General features: G+C 58.8%; 1 protein-coding gene across 3 annotated transcripts in view; it reads right to left on the reverse strand.

Annotated features, from left to right (window-relative positions):
• Positions 1 to 954: 954 nt before the first annotated feature.
• The window catches only part of ARVCF (ARVCF delta catenin family member), a 49,483-nt gene continuing 31,970 nt past the window's right edge, over positions 955 to 18,467 (reverse strand). Inside the window, exons 4-19 of one of the 3 annotated variants that reach the window (XM_049620580.1) lie at positions 13,052 to 13,210; positions 12,350 to 12,873; positions 10,819 to 11,318; positions 9,740 to 9,923; positions 8,801 to 8,918; positions 8,197 to 8,368; positions 6,360 to 6,431; positions 4,860 to 4,987; positions 4,391 to 4,541; positions 3,893 to 4,091; positions 3,693 to 3,804; positions 3,484 to 3,574; positions 3,121 to 3,174; positions 2,634 to 2,719; positions 1,917 to 2,033; positions 955 to 1,465 (exon numbers count right to left, since the gene is read on the reverse strand). In XM_049620580.1, coding sequence (XP_049476537.1) covers positions 1,929 to 2,033; positions 2,634 to 2,719; positions 3,121 to 3,174; positions 3,484 to 3,574; positions 3,693 to 3,804; positions 3,893 to 4,091; positions 4,391 to 4,541; positions 4,860 to 4,987; positions 6,360 to 6,431; positions 8,197 to 8,368; positions 8,801 to 8,918; positions 9,740 to 9,923; positions 10,819 to 11,318; positions 12,350 to 12,873; positions 13,052 to 13,210 — 2,655 coding nt within the window. In that variant the 3' untranslated portion in view covers positions 955 to 1,465; positions 1,917 to 1,928. Of the gene's footprint in view, positions 1,466 to 1,916; positions 2,466 to 2,633; positions 2,720 to 3,120; positions 3,175 to 3,483; positions 3,575 to 3,692; positions 3,805 to 3,892; positions 4,092 to 4,390; positions 4,542 to 4,859; positions 4,988 to 6,359; positions 6,432 to 8,196; positions 8,369 to 8,800; positions 8,919 to 9,739; positions 9,924 to 10,818; positions 11,319 to 12,349; positions 12,874 to 13,051; positions 13,211 to 18,467 lie in introns of those variants that run through there. The other 2 variants (XM_049620581.1, XM_049620579.1) reach the window with 2 other exon arrangements.

Below are 18,467 nucleotides of genomic sequence, written 5' to 3' on the forward strand. Positions count from 1 at the left end.
GTTGCATCCCCATAGGAATGTCCGTAGCCCCCATCTGGTGACTGGGTGAGCCCCCATCTGGTGACTGGGTGAGCCCCCGTCTGGAGACTGTCCCGGGAAACTGGAACAGGGCACTTGGTCAGCCTCTGTGTCCATTTCTGACCAAGCAGATACTAGGGAAAGGTAGACATGGGGCCCCACCACAGTGCAGGGTGTAGTCTCTGGCACCTGGCCCCTTGGGGTCCCTGGGTGGCAGTGAGTAGAAGCAACTTGCCCAGTCCTTCCTGGCCTTGTTTATGGAAGAGTGGGCTCAGACCAACTCTGGCATTTATAGATTGCCCAGCTAGCAAGTAATGAAGTAGAATTAGTTTGCATCTCTCTAAATCCACAGCTGCCTAAACCAACCCTGGCCCTCTGGCTCCCTCAGAGGCTCCTTAGGGATTCCCCTACCCACCCCACCCCCCTCACCCCATCCTGGCTGAGCCCACCTGCATGTAGACGAACCTCTGGCCAGGACACCACCCTGGGACCCAGGTCCCAGTTAACCACCCAGGAGCAAGCCCTCTCCTCTGAGTGTGTAGAAAGGGGATCACAGGAGCCTGGGAGTTCATGTGTGGAAACACTCCTGGGGCCTAGGAGCTGAGCCCCCTATGGACACCACCTCTACCCATTTCCCACCTGACAATCAGGGAGGAGCAAAAGATGTGAGCCATAGAAGATAGAAAGTTCCTTTGTTGCTTTTTTTAATTTTTAAATTTTCTTACAAAAATTTAGGTGTTTACCAATACAGTCTTATTTTGGTTTTGTTTTTAATGCTTTTTGTCAGTGTTCTTCTTCTGTTTTTAAGTCACAAACAGCAGGCACTAGGCAGCAGTCCCCCGCTGCTGCCGAAGGTCAGTCCCAGAGGTGTGACTCAGGGCTCCGGCAGACAGGATTGGCAGCCATGGCCTGGGCCAGAGTCGCTCAGAGAAGGCTCCTGACACCCATCTCACTGCCTCCAGAGCCTCTCTGCACGGCCAGCCCCTGCCCGTGTTCTGTCTGCCATGCAGGGTGAGACTCAGAGCCCAGTGGATCCCCTCCAGCTTCCAGAGTTAAACTCCTTCCCTGAGCCCCCCTCCCTGCTAGACTCCTCTGGGGCCTTGCACATACAAGAGCACACTCTTTTACATTACCAGCCCCAAAACAAAGCCCGGTGCCTTGTCCTGCCACCTCCCTGGGCCCCACCCTGGCAGCTCCACTGGCCTTCTCTCTCTCACTCACACACAGCACCATGTCAGTAAACAGCTAACTCAGCCTAAGGAGTTAGGAGGGGGGGCAGGAAGGGAGGTGTGTCCAGAATGTCCGGCCCTGGCTCCCAGGTGAGAGGCGCTGCCAACCCCTGGCGCCAGGGGGCTCCAAGCTCCACAGCAGGGTCTGTGAGGGCCGGCCCTGGAGTTCCCTTCTTCCCAAGATCAGATCCCTAAGAACAAATGGCTGGGCCCGAGCCCTAAGAAGGGAGAGGGGGAAGGTTGAGCAGGGTGGCCTGGTGGCTAGGTGGACCCCTCCACAGGCTATGCCAATGAAAATGTGGATAAAGGCGGCTGCTATGAGTGGTGCAGGCTGACCCCAAGAGTCTGGGCATCAGGGCCAATCTGACTTGCTGGTCCAGTGGGGGCACTGTGCTTAGGGCATTTAAATGTGGGGGGACCATCCCTGCTCTCTGGCCTTATCTCCTCTGGGTCCTTGATGACCTGGGCTGGGACTGAAGACCCAGGGAAGCATGTCCCTCTCCGACCTCAGCCTGTCCATAAAATGGGCATTTAAGCCTGATGAGTTTGAAGTCAGGGTCCCACCAGGGAGCACGGAGGGAAAGAACATGCAGCCAGCAGAGATTAACAAGAAGCCCCTGCCCAGAGGACGGGAAACAGTTGAATGAAAAACCAGACGAGAGAACGTACCAGGCATGCAAGCTAGACCCAGGAGTCAACGGGCTGAGGCTTAGCGTCCCCCACGGCGTCCACCAGCCTGACCGCAGGCCTGCTGGGCCCAGGCGGAGCCTTCCTGCCGGGGTCGGGCTGCAGCGGACGGGCAGTGGGCAGGAGGGCGTTAGAGGCAGAATACAGCATGTTAGTCAGTGCTGACAGGTTGGGGCTGGGCCGCTCAGCGGGTAAGGCCAGAGACAGGGTGCACAGGAAGGGGAAGCTGAGCTAGTGTGGCTCACATAGATGCGGAGTGACACGTGGACACACACAGGCCTGTGCCCAAAGCCAGGGGATTGTCACAGAGTGGACTGGGAGGTGTTGTCATGGAGGCAGGACCATGGTGGGCCCTCACCCACTGCCCACTCACACACACAGGCGGAGAAAGATGAAGAAGACACACTTGCTCAGACTCCCCTGGCTCTGTGCGTTGTTCTGGGCAGCGACCCTGTCCCGTGCCCCCTCTCTCCCAGTGCATATGAGCTTCAAGTCACCTGTACCCATAGACTGACTCTGCTGGTAATGTTCCTGAGGCGGGAGGGCCGGTCGTCAGGCTTGATCTCCCAGCCCAACTGCCTTTCAGATGAGCTCCACCCCAGGCTGACTGGGCAGCCTAAACTCAGCACCTCGCCGGCGCCCCTCTCAGGCAAGCCCTAGCTATGCCACATCTCTAGGCACCTGCCCACAGCCACTTACTTTCAACGGTTCCTTCTCAGAGGCCTCCCCCGCAGGGTCACTGCCTCGAGCCCTCCACTCCCTCCGGTCCACAGTAGAGTATCCATCTTGGGGTGGGGACATGAGGGGAACTCTGAGGGGCAGGCACCACAGGAGCAGATCTCCCTCTCAGCCCAGATGCAGGGGGGGGCCCACCTACCCTGCCCCAGCACTGTGCGGGAGGACTAGGTCAGGTCTTCTCACGACCCCTCCCATGATGGTGGCTCAGAACACACCAGCCCCCACCCAGTCCCCCGCAGCTGGCAGGCCAGATCCCAGCTAGGCACTGACCCCTCCCTGGCTGTCCACCCCTCTCACCAGTACCACTAAACTGAATCTCTTCCAACCAGCACCTCCTTGGAAGACCTCTCCAGCACCAAACACACAAGACAAAACCACCTGGCCCATCTCAGCACCTCTCCCCTCCTCCTCCCCAGAAAACAAGACGCCCTGCATTATCTGCACTCACCTGGGCCAAGTGCCTCCATGGGGATCACGTCCCGGCTGCCCGGTTTCTCACCATCTGCAAGGCACAAGCCAGGTGGCTGGGGATACAGTGCAGTGGGGATACCAGAACAGACAGACCCCCAGCACAGCTGGCCTCTTCATCACTAACTTCTTTGCACCATTCTGCCACACCTCTGTCATTGACAGCACCACCCCGGCTTAACATCAATGTGGACACCATGGGTGTAGAGGTGGTAGGAGGCTACAAGCCAGGAAAGCGCCCCCCACCCCTAGCCCTCACCTGCCTTGTCACTATCAGTGCCCCTGGGTAGAGGAGCATCTCATACCTTAGGGATAGGTTTCCATGCCCCCACTCGGTACTCACCAAGGCTCCTGTCCACCAGTGGCAGCGTGCTGTCGTCAAAGCCTCCAGGACTTGGTGCTCCTTTGGGTCCCTTGGCAGTAGCAGTGGCTGACTGTGTATGAGAAGAGGTGCACAAAACAGACAGGATAGGGTATAGGGTTAGGGGCGCTCCTGTGGGGGACCTGGCCTGGAGAAGTGAAAGAGGGAAAGAAAAGCCAGGCAGGCCGCACCTGGAAGCGTGCCTTGGTCCAGCCATCTTTCTGCAGGGCACCACGCAGCTCCTTGTAGCTCCATACAGTCTGTAGCACGTGGGATGCGGCCTTCGCCTCACGTACTGATTGGCTGCAGCCAGGTCCAGGGCGGGGTCAGCAACCGGCCACGCCCCCCTCCCACTGGGACCCCACCCTCCCCAGGCCAGGCCCTCAACCACCTGGTAGCGCCAAGTGCCACCAGCGCTGGAATGCCTCGGGCCTGTAGTAGTGAGCGTGCGTTGTCCAGGCTGTCAGACACGATCTCGTGGATGGTGTTGAGCACAGCCACCACCGTGTCCTCCTCCAGGCGGGCACCAGGTCGCGCCGGAGCCTGTGCATTGCGCACGTTCCGCACCAGCTCCGCCATGGCATAGCTCCCTGAAGGACAGGGGCAAGTGTTAGGACACGCCTCTGCTCACCACAGCGGGAAGGAAGGGGATTCAGACAGGGCCTCCACCAGGAAAGCCCCAGGAAGCTGCAACGTCACCTGCCGTGTACAGGGGATAGGCTCTGAGACGATTCAGGAAGACATGAGCTCCAGTGGCTGGGACAGAATGACAGGGGCAGGGCCGGGCCCTTGACCTCCCCACCCTGCCCGTCCCTCTGCCCCTGCCCGTGGGACCCCAGAGCAGACCACCGGGCTCTGTATCCTGGCTCAGCCCCACCAGTGTTCTCACCAATGAGGTCCTTGTTGCGCCGGTCCAGCGAGAGGTTGCGGAGGGCAATGGCAACAGCGCGCACCACCTTGTCAGTCTCGGACTGCAGCAGCTCCACGAGCACCGGAAGCCCACGCTCCTTGCGCACCGTGGCGCGGATGTACGTGGCCCACTGTGGCAGTGGAGCAGGTAGGGTGCTCAGCACACTCAGGCATGACTACATGCCCGGGCACTCTCCCACCTGAACCCTGGCTGTTCCCTCTGGCTGGACCCTCCTCCCTGGCATGACAAAATCCAACCCAAGCAACTCAACTCTATCTCCAGCTTGCATCCTTTGTGCCCCAAACCGCCCGGAACCTTGAACCTCCTGGACCTCGGGGAGACATGGTGTCCCCTACTCTCCCTCCCAACCTGGACAAAGTCAGAGGCAGGCACCAACAGGATACCTAAGATTTTCTCTGTCCCCTCCCTACCAGGCTTGGCCTCTCACCATCCAGTTGCCAGCGCTGAGGTTCTGCAGGGCGCCAGCGGCAGCCTCCAGGGTGTTAAAGTTCCGGCTCTCCGTGAGGAGGGAGAGGTAGAGACGTACCACCTCGGGCTGATACAGCAGCTCAAAGCCTGGGCACAGAGCACCCACCACCCACAGTCACCCACACCTGCCCCCATTATCCCCTCTCCTCCCAGGGTGAGAGTCAGCTGGGGCCAGGGATGGGTGTGGTGCAGTGAGGGAAAATTTAACATCAATGCATTCACTCTTTATGGGCCACCCAAAGGAGAAGGCATTCCCATTTCATGGAAGAACAGAAGCTCAGTGAGATGCAGTGGGTCTAAGTGAGGTCACTGTTCCTTTGCCCCTGGTGCAAAAGAAATGGTACTAGACCTGCCTGGCAGCCAGAGCATCCAGGAGGTCAGGGGTAGGGAGGGAGGTGGCAGCCAGGGTGGCTTCCCTAGCAACGGGACTCAAACTCCCTAATAACAGAGCCCGCCCGCCCATGTAGATAGGCTGTACAACTAAGAGGAGGAGCCCTAGCAACAAGACCCACCCTCCCTAGCAACAGGGCCCTATTCCCTCCTATGTAACTAAAGCTCTTTCCAGTGGCCACCCCTAGCAACAGGGCCTGCCTTCTCTGTCTACAACCTGCTCAACCACTCCGGGCTGCAGCAGAGTTGCCCCAAGGCACTCAGAGAGGAGGGCCTGAGCAGCCTTTCAGCTGGCCTGTACCCAAACATTACTCCCTCTTCCGGGTCCTCCCACCTGACATTTCATCACCCCCTCCACATTCCTCATGCCTCCTTGGTCCCTCTACTCCAGCCTCCCTGGGATTCCTGTTCCCCAAATGCTCCAAGAATGTCCCCCATGCAAAACACCCCTCAGGGTGTTTGCAGGAGCTGGTCCCTCTGCCTGTGATGCTTTCCTCTAGACCTCCCATGGCCGGGGTCTTCCACCCTGCTTGGGGGTGTCTGGGCTTGCAGGGTGGGCTGTGGCTTGGGACTCACTAGGGCAGATCTCTCTTACTCAGGCTGGATTCCCAGTGCCAGCACACAGGGCTCCAGACAGGGGATAAGAAAGACAAACTACTCTGCCCCCCGTGTGATCAGCCTCTGTACTAGATATGACTATACACCCCAACTCCCAAACCACCCTGAGTGAATGTGAGCTCCTCAGCTGATACTGGAAGGTCCTGCCCACCTGGTCTCTGCCCTTCACCGAAGGCCTCACTCTAGCCCCTCTAGTCTTTCATATGCTGTGTGACCTTGCAATCGCCTGGCCTCTCTGTGCCTGTTCCCCCCACTGCCTGAAGTGACCCACGGAACTGGCCCTGATTCTGAACCCTTAGCAGGTGCCCAGGGACTGGATGGTCCTCTGGGGAACCCCATACCTGTGGTCCTATTTTCCATCAGATCCCCAAGGCCCTTCAAGCCTGTTTAGTAGCACAAAGCTTCACTACCTGGATAGGCCTGTGCCTGAACTCTGCCTCTACCCACTCACCTTTGGCAGCCTCAGTTCGCTTGGGTAGGTCTAGCGTGTCAAAGTTCCGGTCCATCTCACCATCCTTCTTCCCTGGAACAGAGTAGGGGGAGGTGAAGCAGACTCTGCAGAGAATGGGTGTGCATCAGGAGGGCTGGACACAGCACTTTCCTTCCTGAAGCAAACCCAAGAGCACCCCCAAGAGGTCTTGGCAATGGAACACTATTCTGTGTTTAGGTAGGCAGGGAGGGCCGGAGAAGGGCAGTGGTGGCAGTGGGGACTGTGGATGTCCCAGCCTTGCCCCCAGAAGCCAGAACTCATCTCCTTCAGATGCTGGGAGCAGCACTGCAGACCACCCAAAGGCCTTGCAGCTGCCAGGAGCTAGGAGCCCAGGCTGGGTGGCAGGTAGGTACAAAGCTGAGGATTGGCAAGGACAGGATGTGCCTGGTTGAACAGTAAAGCAAAGCTGGGGCCAAGAGTCCCAGCCACAAGGAAATGCCCACCTGGGGTCAGAACCTGGTCCCAGGGTCTGCTGGCTAAGAGAGACCTCGGCCCACAGGCTGAGCCCCTACAGCAGCCCCACCTAACACTTGTCAGCCTCAGCCTGCACACCTCCATGAATGAGCTCGCTCTCTCCCACTCACCCTCATCTCAGATGAGGGAGCTGCTTCTCCTCTGAAAAGCAGCAGAGCAGAGTTCAGATGATCTGGGATCCCAGCCTCGTGGGGCCTCTCTGTCGTCCCTCTAAGCCATATATTGCCTCATTCCCAGGGACAGACTTTGTTCAGTTACCCCTGGGGACGAATATATCCAGGCCCTGCCCCCTCTTTGGCTCTTCCTGCTCCAGCTCCAGCTCCAGCCCTGCAGGGATAGCTGAGTCTGAAGTTATAGAGGAACAGCCTGTTGGCCTCCCAAAAGGTCCAGGGCTGACATTCCTGCCATTGTCATGCCCACACAGTTGTCATGGAAATGGCTGCTTGGAGAAGGGACTGGGGATGGGGCAGGGCCCTGAGACTGGACTGCCCTGTAGTTGTCATGGAGATAACTGCCTAAACAATAGGGCAGGGGGCACCTCCCTGGTGCCCACTGCACCCACCAGGCCTGGACAGCAGGACAAACAGGGACTCACCTTGATGGAACCACTCCTCTGGGCAGCCGGAGGAAGCACAGGAGAGAGGAGACGAGCCTGAGTGGGCAGCAACCCCCCCCCCAACACCCTCCCAGGAGGCCTCAACTTCCCACTGAATACCCTGGGTTGAGTAGATGGGTCATGGAATCCTACCGCGATTACTTTGGAGGGCTGAGTGCCAGCAAATGGGATAAGAAAGGGGAGGCCTGGAATCAGAACAGGTCCACATGATGGGGAGGAGTGGGTGAAGGCAGTGTACAGATGTCACCCGGCAGGTGCCAGGGAATGCAGATCCTGGAAGCTGTACCTAGCAAATGCTGGTCAGGATGGTGTGAAGGCAGGGTGGGGTGCTGCCCTCAGGGCATCTCAGGGTCTTCAGGTGCTCTATGAATGCCAGGAGGCAGCATCGTCTTTGATACTTCCCAAACATGAACCCATAGAACCCTTCCCAGAGCTGAGGGACCGAGTCGAGGCAGCAGCAGGGACACCACACAGGTTCACTCCTGTCCTCCCCTGGGGGACCCACAGTGCAGATGAGGGAACGCCGGCCTGACAGCTGGATGACCCAGGGGGCTGGGCCCAGCCTCCGAGGCTCCCGGCTTCCCCACCTGCCCATCAGGAGCTGACCAGGTGGTCTCTGGCTTCCGTGTCTGCCATGGGTATGGAAGAACTTTCAGCCTTGGGTTGCATGGGGAGTCCTAGAATGGTACCCCAGTCCCTCCCACACACCTTTGGCCTTCTTGCCACCGAAACAGCCAGCGTCATCCCGCTTCCGGCGCTGGGAGCCTGCAGCACCGCCTGGGGGCCCAGGCTCAGCCTCCTGGTACCTGTCGGCCCCAGGCACCTCCTTGTGCACATGGTAGGACAGGTTCCGCATGATACACACACAGTTCTCCACCGACTGTGGGGAGAGGAGAGTTGATGGAGCAGGGCCAGGTGGGCACGGAGACTGCTAACCTTCCTGGCGAAGACTGGCCACAGCCAGTGTGCACAGAAGGAACCAGGGATGCAAAGATGGGAAGGCCTAAGCTAGGGGGCCCATGTGGCTAAGAACTCCCAGAGAAGGGCTGAGGAAGAAAAAAGGTGGAAAACACACTGTGTGTAGGACCTCATCCAGGGCTTCGGGAATGTCCACTTCAGTGTGGCCACTATGAGATGGTCCATGCCCAGGGCGCTGCCCGAGACCGGTATGCCTACTCCCCCTGTACTGCCCAGATAGTTTAGGGCCCCCTGGGTCCGGTTCCTGCTCCATCTCCCAGGACCCTTTGTAGGAAGCTATGAGACTGCCCCTGCCTGGGACCTGCTAGAGCCCTCCCTGCCAGGCTCCACCCACCTTGTTGTCCGTGTCCTTCCTGCCCACAGCTGACTGCAAGGCGTGCAGCAGGGCGTCTACCAGCCCTTCACATTCCCGGAGGCGGCGCCGGGCCTCTGCACCATCCGAACTCACGTTCCTGGGTGGCCAAGAGCAAGCCCTGTGACCCCTGGCTCCCATGGCAAATTCCCAGCCCTCACCTGGCCTTGGGGTCTTGTCTTCATCTGTAAAACAGGCTCTGACACCACCCTGTTGGGGCTACTGACAGTTCCCTGACCACTGAGACCCCAGGAAGGAGCCTGAGCCAGGCAACTGTATGGCGCAGAGGGCCTTCTCTGATGACCGGCTGAATTGGAAATGGGCAGAAGTGGCTCCAGAGGTGTGAGTCCATTTGCAGGCAATTATGGGCTTTCCCTACCCCACGGGCAGTTCTGGGCTCCACCTTACCCTGAGGTGAGGACCCCATAGGGCCACGGGGGTACATCCTGATGGACAGGCAGGACAGTGGGGAGCCAGCGCTGCCTGTGGGGACTCCACAGGGTGGGAGGGTGAGGGCAGAGGTTGCAAGGAGGTAGAATGAGGCCTCTGAGGCCACCTGAAGATGAGGGTCCTGGCTCCCCCTACCCTGGCTGTCACGGTGATAGGAGAGTGTATCAAAACTGAGCAGGGCTGGGGCCATGGGGTACTACATGACAGCATAGCAGACCTTGTCCAGAGGCTGCCCTTGGGCTGAGTACAGCCTCATCAAGCCCCATTCTCAGGACTCAGGCAGGAACTGTGGTATGGCTGTGAAGCTCCTAAGACTTGGGTGGCTAGTTCTCTTCCACACTTTACAGGACATGAGAACATGGCTATTCCCAGTTTTGCATGTAGGCTCTGGTGCCTGGCTCCCGCCTCCTTGACCGGGAATAGCCCTGGGTGACCTCACAGGGAATGCCTAAGCCCAGCCCCCACCCACACCTCAAGCAGCCTGATGTGTTCTTGAAGACTGTTGTCCACTCGGCATCCCTTGGCTTGGAATCCTCGTTGGGCTCACGTTCCCAGCCCGAGTGGGGCACAATGACCTCATGGGTTAGTGTCTGCAGGCCGTGATCAATGATAACCATCTTCAGGGGCTCATAGGATGACAGGTTCCAGAGTGTGCCTGCAGGATGCCATCAAGCAGCCAGTGCTGACCACACAGGCAGTGACCTCCCTACCTCCCCATGTGACCTTGCTCAGGACCTGCCCCATCCTTCGTCAGCCCTACATCAGATTAGAAGATAGGAAGTGACAGGGGCGCCTGGGTGGCGCAGTCGGTTAAGCGTCCGACTTCAGCCAGGTCACGATCTCGCGGTCCGTGAGTTCGAGCCCCGCGTCAGGCTCTGGGCTGATGGCTCGGAGCCTGGAGCCTGTTTCCGATTCTGTGTCTCCCTCTCTCTCTGCCCCTCCCCCGTTCATGCTCTGTCTCTCTCTGTCCCAAAAATAAAATAAAAAAAAAAAAAAAAAGAAGATAGGAAGTGACAAAAGCCATGAGGAGTCTTGGGTGCCTACCCTGGCCCAGGCAAGATGTGCACAGGCACTCAATAATAGCTACTGGCTGGGAGGAAGCATCAGAGGGGCTGGGACGCAGAGGAAGGGCTGGTAAGGAGCCTGTGGCTAGACACACAGGTACCTTCTCTTCCTCCATCCCTTCTCAACCTCATGGGTGGATGGGACTACTGCTCCATTGGCTCTACCCAAAGTGGTCATGTGACCCTATCTGGCCAATTGGGTCCCATGAGGCACAATCACTCACCACTGCCCCATTGGAGGGTGGGACCAAGAGGCTGGACCTGGAGAGTACAGGGACATGGGGGCAAGTGGAGAGGGGTCCTGCCTGAGGGGCAGCAAAGTCCAGAGATAGAGACACTGGGGACCACTCAGTCTGAGCCTGATGCCTACCCCCCAGCAGCTGGGACTCCTGACTAAATGGGTGGGTGGGGGGAGGGGGGTCTTTTTCTGGCCAAGCCTCGCTCTCCTCCTCCCTGAGGGATGTGGGGAACCCAGGTACCACTCACCTGTGACGAGCTCTCGAACCTCATTGTCCCGGGCAGCCCGCAGTAGGCGCACCAGGGCAGGCACACCGCCACAGTCGCGGATGGCAGCCTTGTTGTCTGTATCTCGGCCATAGGAAAGGTTTCGCAGTGCCCCACAGGCCCGCCGCCGCACCTCTGCCCTTGGGTGGTCCAGCAGAGCGACGAGAAGAGGCAGGCCCCGCAGCTGCCGCACACGTCGCTTGATGCCCTCGTTCTCAAAGCACAGGTGTTGCAGGTAGGCAGCTGCGTTGGCTTTCACGGGATCCACGGGGTGCCGCAGCATGGCCAGTACCTCCGGCAGCTCAGGGTCCCGCCAACGTGGCTCCTTACGGGCGCTGTCCACTGAGGGCGACCGCCGTACCACCCGGTCCAGGCTACCCAGGCTGCCCCGTTCTGGCTGGGCCAGGGGTGCTGTCGCAGCTGGAAACGGGGGCCGCTCCTCCATCAGCTCACCGCCATCATCTGCCACATCCTCATAGGCCCTGTGCAGGCAGGCAGGGCATATGAACATCTCAGCACTGTCACAAGATGCCTGCTCCAGAGTGGCCTCACCATACTTTCTCCGGGGGACCATGAACCCATTAAGGGCAGGGATAGGCCAATAACCTCGGTATTTGACCCCAAGCACCGAGTGGGTGCTGAGAGTCATGACCTAGGCCAGCAAGAACGGACTCCCAGACAATGATGGAGCCAAACACCAGCCAATGGTTACCAAGGCTTGCATCAGGGAACTCACTCACTCTCATCACCATGCAGTGTTCCCCAATTCTGAGCTAAATGCGTTTCTATGAAACATCTGTGTCCATGACTGGGAGTCCTGCCTTTCCATGAGGCCCATCTCTGCAGTGCAGGATCTGCCAGGATCTGCAGGTAGGAGGTGACCCTCCCCTGCACACAGCCATCCTGGTGGGACTCTATGAGGAGCATTCAGGCCACCAGTCCCCCAGAGCATAAGATGTCTCTGTGGGTTGTCACCATCAAACCCACTTCCTAGGGCAGAGATTAAGGCTAGGAGGGGTCAGGTGTCTTGTCTGCGGTCACACAGCACAATCCATATGAAGGCTGTGATCACGTTCCCACTCTACAGATAGAGGAACTGAGGGCAGAGATGACAGAACCAGAGCCTGTGCTAGGAAGAGCTGGGTGGCTTAGGTTCTGGCTGCTTTTGTAGGGGAAACTGAGGCCCAGGGAAAGGCTGGAGCCTCAAACTCAGAGAAATGTGCTAAGCCTCTTGTGCTCATGTCTTCACGGTTATCTGACTAGAACAGGACTAGCAGGCACTGGGCACTGTCACTAACCTCCCTAATGTCCTAGACCCACAGGGAGGGTACCAACTGCAACTCCACCATCCCAGAGGCTGCCCTATTGCTGTCTTTGAAAAGGACTCAGTCCAATTCAAACTAACATGTGTAACTTAGCCCTGGCAGCTACACTTCCTGTGGAGGATTCTCTGGTGGGGGAGTGGAAGGCAGACTTCCTGGAGGCAGTCAGTGGCCGGACACAGGGTGCTCACCTGGTGCGAAAGCCACGCCCACACTCAGGCCTCCTCCTAGTGGCAGTGCCATAGTCAGGCTCCAGCTCCGGGCCACCCTCGTCATCGGCAGCCAGGCTGCGTGTGTCATCCTCCAAACCATATGGCTCCGCCTGAAAGCGCTCGGGCTGGGAGCGGCCGGCTGGCGGCACAGGCTCAGGGCCTGCAGGAAAGGCCTCACGTCGGCCAGGCAGTGTGAAGCAACCATCCACGGGGCCTGGGCCAAGGGGGCCACGTGGGGGCCGCACACCCAGCCCACGGGATAGACTGCCGTAGCTGGGGACATCACGGGGCTCAGTGCCGTCGGTAAAGCTGCCCCCACTGCTGAGGTAGGCACGGGAAAGCGTGGCTGCTGGGCCACCCCCACGTAGCAGGAAGTGCCGGTCCAGGGGGCCATCTGCGAAGGGGCCTAGCGGGGGGCCGCCGTCCAGCAGGGGGAGGCCATCTGGGCCTACAGGCACTTGGCGCACTGTTCTCGTGGTCACCGTCTTGACCGTCTTGGTGACCTGGTGGGTAAGTGGGTGGCCAATGGGCTGGGCAGCCTGAGAGGCCTGGACACTGCCCCAGCAGGGCCAGGGTGGCCTAGATCTTCCACCTGAGCAATAGGTGGCCCCTGGGAGGCCACTCTATAAACGGAACTATGGCTACACAGCCTACTTGCCCACTGCCTGGGCCCCGCCATACCTTGGTCTCAGTGCGCCGGGTAGTACCATCTTCTGATGTGACAATGGACACGTGAGAAGTAGGTGTACCAGGGTCCTCCTCTACCGTCACAGTCTCCTCCAGCACCTCGGGCGCCTCTGGCATTGTGGCCAGCGAGGCCTGGCTGCCCGGGCTCTGTTCCTGGGCAAGACGGGGGCTGTCAGTGTGAGGAGCCACAGTTCACCCAGCCCTGGAGTGCAGATGCTTGTACTGGCCTAGATGCCAGGAGTGCCTTCATCCTACCCCTGGAACCCATGGACCCCAAGGCCTGTCTCAGCAACAGCTAGTGAAGACAGCAGCTCCAGTCTTGTCTCTGAACACCATGGGGTGCCCTGGGGGCTGACCCCCAGTGCTGGGGCCTCCTTGGGCTGAGTTGGCAGATGAAGCCCCTGACCCCAGTAGTGCAGTCTTGGGCAGCCCTGTCTGAGCTGCAAGGTTCCTGGCTGCTACAGGTTCCTGGTGGGGCAAGGAAGTTGGTGGGATCTGCACGTTGCTCTCCTGACATGGCTCACTAGCCCTGGCTGGGCCCTCCCAGTATCCTGGGCCTCCTCCCTGACCCGCCCCAGAAGCCTCCAGTGCAGAGGCCTTGGGATAGCAGTTTCAGCACTGCTCACTGACTCCTCGTGGCCACGCCCAGGCTCCCACTGTTCCCAAGGCCAGCTAGACGCCCTCGCAGGACAGAAATACCCAGTTCCCAGAATGCCCAAAATACCCTTGCTCCTTCCGGCCTGGACACTCGTGGGGTGTTGAGTGGGCACAGCCTGGCCCTACCTCATTTGGCCCAATGGTTGGTGCCCCCCCCTGAAGTGCTGAGTGTTCTATCAGAGCCCAGAGATGGTGAATTCAGGCCGGGTGTACCTAGTTGGTCCTTGACAGGAATCCTGGTCCCCTCCCCACATACCTCTCCCTAAGCCTCTCCAACCTCAGTCACCCACCTCATTCTCAACCTGCAGCCCCCCCTTGCCTTCCTCTCTGCAGGGGCTGACCATGGTAGAATTACAGGCAAGATGGCTCTGGACGAGGCCCTCTTAAGGCCCATATGCCTATGGCCCGACTTGCCAGTGGAGAAACTGAGGCTCAAGGAGGACAGGCCAGTCCATAGCAGAGCTGAGCAGACTCCTGCTGTGCTGATTGGCAAAGGGGCCTGAGGGCCAAAGTCTATCTACCCCTGGGCCTCTGACTACATGGGTCCTCCACACCATGCCAATGTCCTAGGATAGCATCTGGCCAGGATGGGTAGGGGCTGAAACCCAAGCTGCAGTGGGCAGGCAAGTGGGGGCACATTCCTGGGCAGCCAGGGCCAGGTCAGCAGGAGGACAGGACCTGCTCTGTGGCTCAGATACTGTGCCTTGAAGGATCAGTCCCCCATCTGGGCCCCAGACCTCCGAGGCCTACACAGAAATGGAGCTGAGGCCCAGGGAAGGCCATACTCATATCTGCCTGCCACTAGACCCCTACTCTGTTCCTGGCCCTGGGCCTGAGCAGTGTGTAAGGCTAAGTGTCCACAGCTGCCCTAGGGTCTGCCTCCCTAGGTCCTCAGGGTGTGAAGTCTCCTCAGGTTAGTGTCCTGACCTGAAAAAAAATGCTTAACTGAACATAGTTGTTGAGGTTCTGGGCCCCTGAAAACTCTTCAGGGGTCCAGAGAGATGCCTGGACCATATCAGAACAGGTGTATCCCCTGGGTTCTGGTGACACAGGAAGGAAGAAATCACAGAATGCAGCCTCTTCTCCCAGAAGCAGGACCTCAGAGGACAACAATATGTGATTTTATAAAAAGGAAAATTGAGGCCTGACAGAAGGGAGAGGATTGACCAGGACTTCACAAACCTGGGGAATTTCAGGTATCCACAGAAAAGGCAAACTTTGCAAGGCCTTTTAGCTACACCTCACCCCTTGTGGGCCACAGCCTTGGTTGCCACTCAGTGTTGCAGGTGGAATGCCTGTTGGGGACCTGGCCAGGAAGGAGGAACATGTTCCCTGGGAAAGAGAATAAACTGAGACCCTAAATAGGGACATGCTGGTGAGCTGCCAGGCAAGGTGGCCTGGCCTCTTCTCTGAGGGCATTGGGAGATAGTTCTGGAGCAGATTCAGGGACAGCCTGTCACTGCTGAGGCCTCGGCTACCCCACCTGTATTTGGCAACTATGGGAGCAAATGTGTGGCAGGCACTGAGCTCTCTGCCAGGCTCTGGGAGCCAGGCATGGAGGGGTCTAGGACCACACGTTGGTGGCTGCAAGTGAAGGGGAGGGGTTCAGAGCAAGACTGACAGGAGGGGACCAGAGCACTGTCAGGAGGGCATGGGCCCTGAGTAGACTTGCATACATTTGCATAATTAACACTCTCAGAGAAGAGCCTCCTACTCCCTGGTTAGGGGGTGAGTGTGAGAAGGGAGGAGGAGGAGTAAGCAAACCTCAGACCTCAATGCTACTCTGAGGCTCAGTTTATTCTCACTCTAGTCTATGGTGAGGGTCTGACACAGTGCAGTGGGAGACAAAGGGATGCAGGTCTAGGAGAGCCAAGTTCACCCCCCCACCCTCTGCCAATGAGGCCTGACAACCCTGCAGCATCGCCTACTAATACCCAACCCAGGCAGCCCGGTAGTGGGATTCTGAGGCCCCAAGAGCCCCACTGGCAAATGACCTCAGGGAGCTAAAAATGGGTGATGACTTCACCCAGACGGGCAGGCAGGCAGGAGCGTGAGTCAGCCTGTGATCGCAGGAAGGCCTGGCCCCCGTTACACACTCCTGGGCACACATGCAGATAAGGACCTAGATACACATGCACATACCTGGTTCCTCCAACAGGGACGTATGCACATATATATACGTATGTATGAGCACCCAGCCCAGTGCACAGACCCAAGCACATCAACCCTAACAGCCCCCAGTGCACAGTGCCCACTGCCTCCGGAGGGACTTGCACATATGAACACATCCCATTACCTCCTCCTACCTCCTATCTCTGTGTCCAACTCCCTAGACATCCACTCAACCACTCACTATGGGAGTTTCAGAGCTGGCAGCAGAGTGGGGAACCAAAAGCCTACAGTAGGGATAGGCCCAAGGTCAACCTGATGCTCAGGCCTCTATAACATCTTTGGGGTAGTGACATGGGATGGACTGATGACCAGCACACAGTTGGCACTCAATAGAGGCAGTTACCCAGGGTGACTGCATCCCCTCAACTGGCTTCAAGACACTGGTCTAGGGCTGCAGGTCCACCTACAGCATACCCCAGGGACCCCTGGCCCTGCACCTGAGGTTCCCCCCTGCACCCCAGACACAGGCACCAGCCTGGACACACCACCCTTAGCCCTTCTCCATATCCCAAATCTTGCCAAATCCTGTCGACTTACTCTTGTCACCTTTCCCCAGCCCTAACTTCATTCTTGCCCCTCTTCCTGGGACCACTGACCTGCCTCCCATTACCTACCTCCAGGGCCCAAACTATCCCCTGGCACTCCCATCCATGGTCTACCTCGTCCATGGCCCACAGGTCTGGCCCAGAGTGGGGCTCCTGTCCAGACCTGGGGTTCCCCATGGGCTCCCTTGAACTTGTGGGAGGGGAGTGGCCCAAGACTCCAAGCCCAGAGCCAGAGTGGCCAGTACTCAGAGAGGTAAACCCACAACCAGTCACCACTGCTCTCGAGAGGGTCCCCAGAGGCATGGAGCTGGGCATAGCAAGAGGGCCCTAGGCTCTGTCACACACCTGGAGCTCAGCTTCCTCATCTGGAAGTGGGAAGTACCCAGGGTATCAAGGCCATGGGACAAGGGGGATAGTGCCAGTCCCACCTTTGTGGCCTGATCTAAGGAATGTGGGGAGTAGGAAACAATGTGGGACAATGTGTAGAGGGGCAGCCACCTGGGCAAAAGCCCACAATAACCTCTGAGGTACATGTGGGAATGGCAGAGAGAAGGAACAGGGATACAAGCCAAGTTACAATGGTGGAGTCTGGACTGGGGTCGCAGAGGCTCACCAACTGCACTTGATAGATGAGAACTCATGGTATGTATCATGAAAAACAAACCTCAGGGCAGGTGCCCCACCCTGTCCATGGTTTCACCTGCACACAGGGAATGCGTTAAGGTGGGATACCATACCTGGTTCCCACAATCCCTAGTCCTGGCTCACAGAGGGCACAAGACAGCTGGTACTGAATAAATGAATGAATGAATGAATGAATGAACGAGTGGAAGAGTAAAGGAATGAAAGTGTCCCCCTGCCCCCTCCACCCCCAGCACAGTCATCACGGATAGAGTCCAAGACAATCCAGGCTGGGTCTCTCACCAGAGAGTGAGCCCTTGGCTACCACAGATGTCATCTCTTGATGCCCACAGCCTCTGCCCAGCCCTGGCAGATGGGGAGCTCACACATCCACAGCAGCAGTCCACCTGCCAGGGCTTGCAGTCTACACTGAGTGGCCAAGAGGCCAGGGGGCAGTTGGTGCCCAGCAGACACCACTGGTTGCAGCGTTGCAGGGGATAGCAGGGCTGGCTTCACCCATCGCAGTTTCTCCAAGCCCAGCCCACATCCAACAGCTACACAATGGCCCCAACTCCCCCCAGCTGACCCCTAGATCTCTGGGACAGTCACTGGCCAGACCCTAGGGGCCATACCAGAGATGCACAGCAAGCAGAAACCCAGCTGCCAAAGGTAGGCAGGAGTGATCTACCCCCTAATCACAAAGGGCCTGGGGCAGTTGCTCCTCCAGTCAGCCTCAGTTTCCCTGCCTGTTACTGGACCACAAACACTCTGAGTACAAGGTGCGGGTAGCCCACACGCCTCCTTCCAGCTCCTTCCCAGTACTGGGAGGCTGACTGACCGGGTTTCCCTCAGAGACCCCCTCCCGCCTCCGCACGTGGGCAGGGCCCTCCTCCACCCCTCCCCTCACGTGCGCTGCCGAGGCAGACAGGGCTTCCATTAAAGCTCCAGAAGCGCCTTCTCAGGTCCCCAGAGTCAGAGCCCGCGCTGGGAGTGTGAAGGGGAGGGGAGGCCCACCAAGCTCCCCAGGGAGCAGGAGGCCTAGCCCGGCTGCTCTCTCTTGACTCGGCATCCCTCCTGCACGGAGCGGCTGCTCAGGAAGGCTCTCACCCACCACCCAAGACCTAGGCACCTGCCCTGGGCGCTGCCTTACGGTGCACCCACCCCGATCCCTGCCTTCTTCTTGGCGCGGAGTCGCACCGCCTGGGGTCCTTGCACCCGATCCCCAGAGACCTCGTGGCCCCCCCCCGCGCCTTGCACACTCCCCCCCCCCCCCCCCCCCCCCGGGCATCGCTCTCACTCCACCGCCCCGCCCGCCCCGGGCCGAACGGCGGCGCCGGTCCGAGGCACAGACAATAGCCGCCTTCGGCCGGCAGCTCCACGGAACAAAAGCAGGTCCTCCCGGGAAGGCCGGCGCC

Source organism: Panthera uncia (assembly GCF_023721935.1).
Source record: "Panthera uncia isolate 11264 chromosome D3 unlocalized genomic scaffold, Puncia_PCG_1.0 HiC_scaffold_8, whole genome shotgun sequence".
Classification (NCBI taxonomy): Eukaryota; Metazoa; Chordata; class Mammalia; order Carnivora; family Felidae; genus Panthera; species Panthera uncia.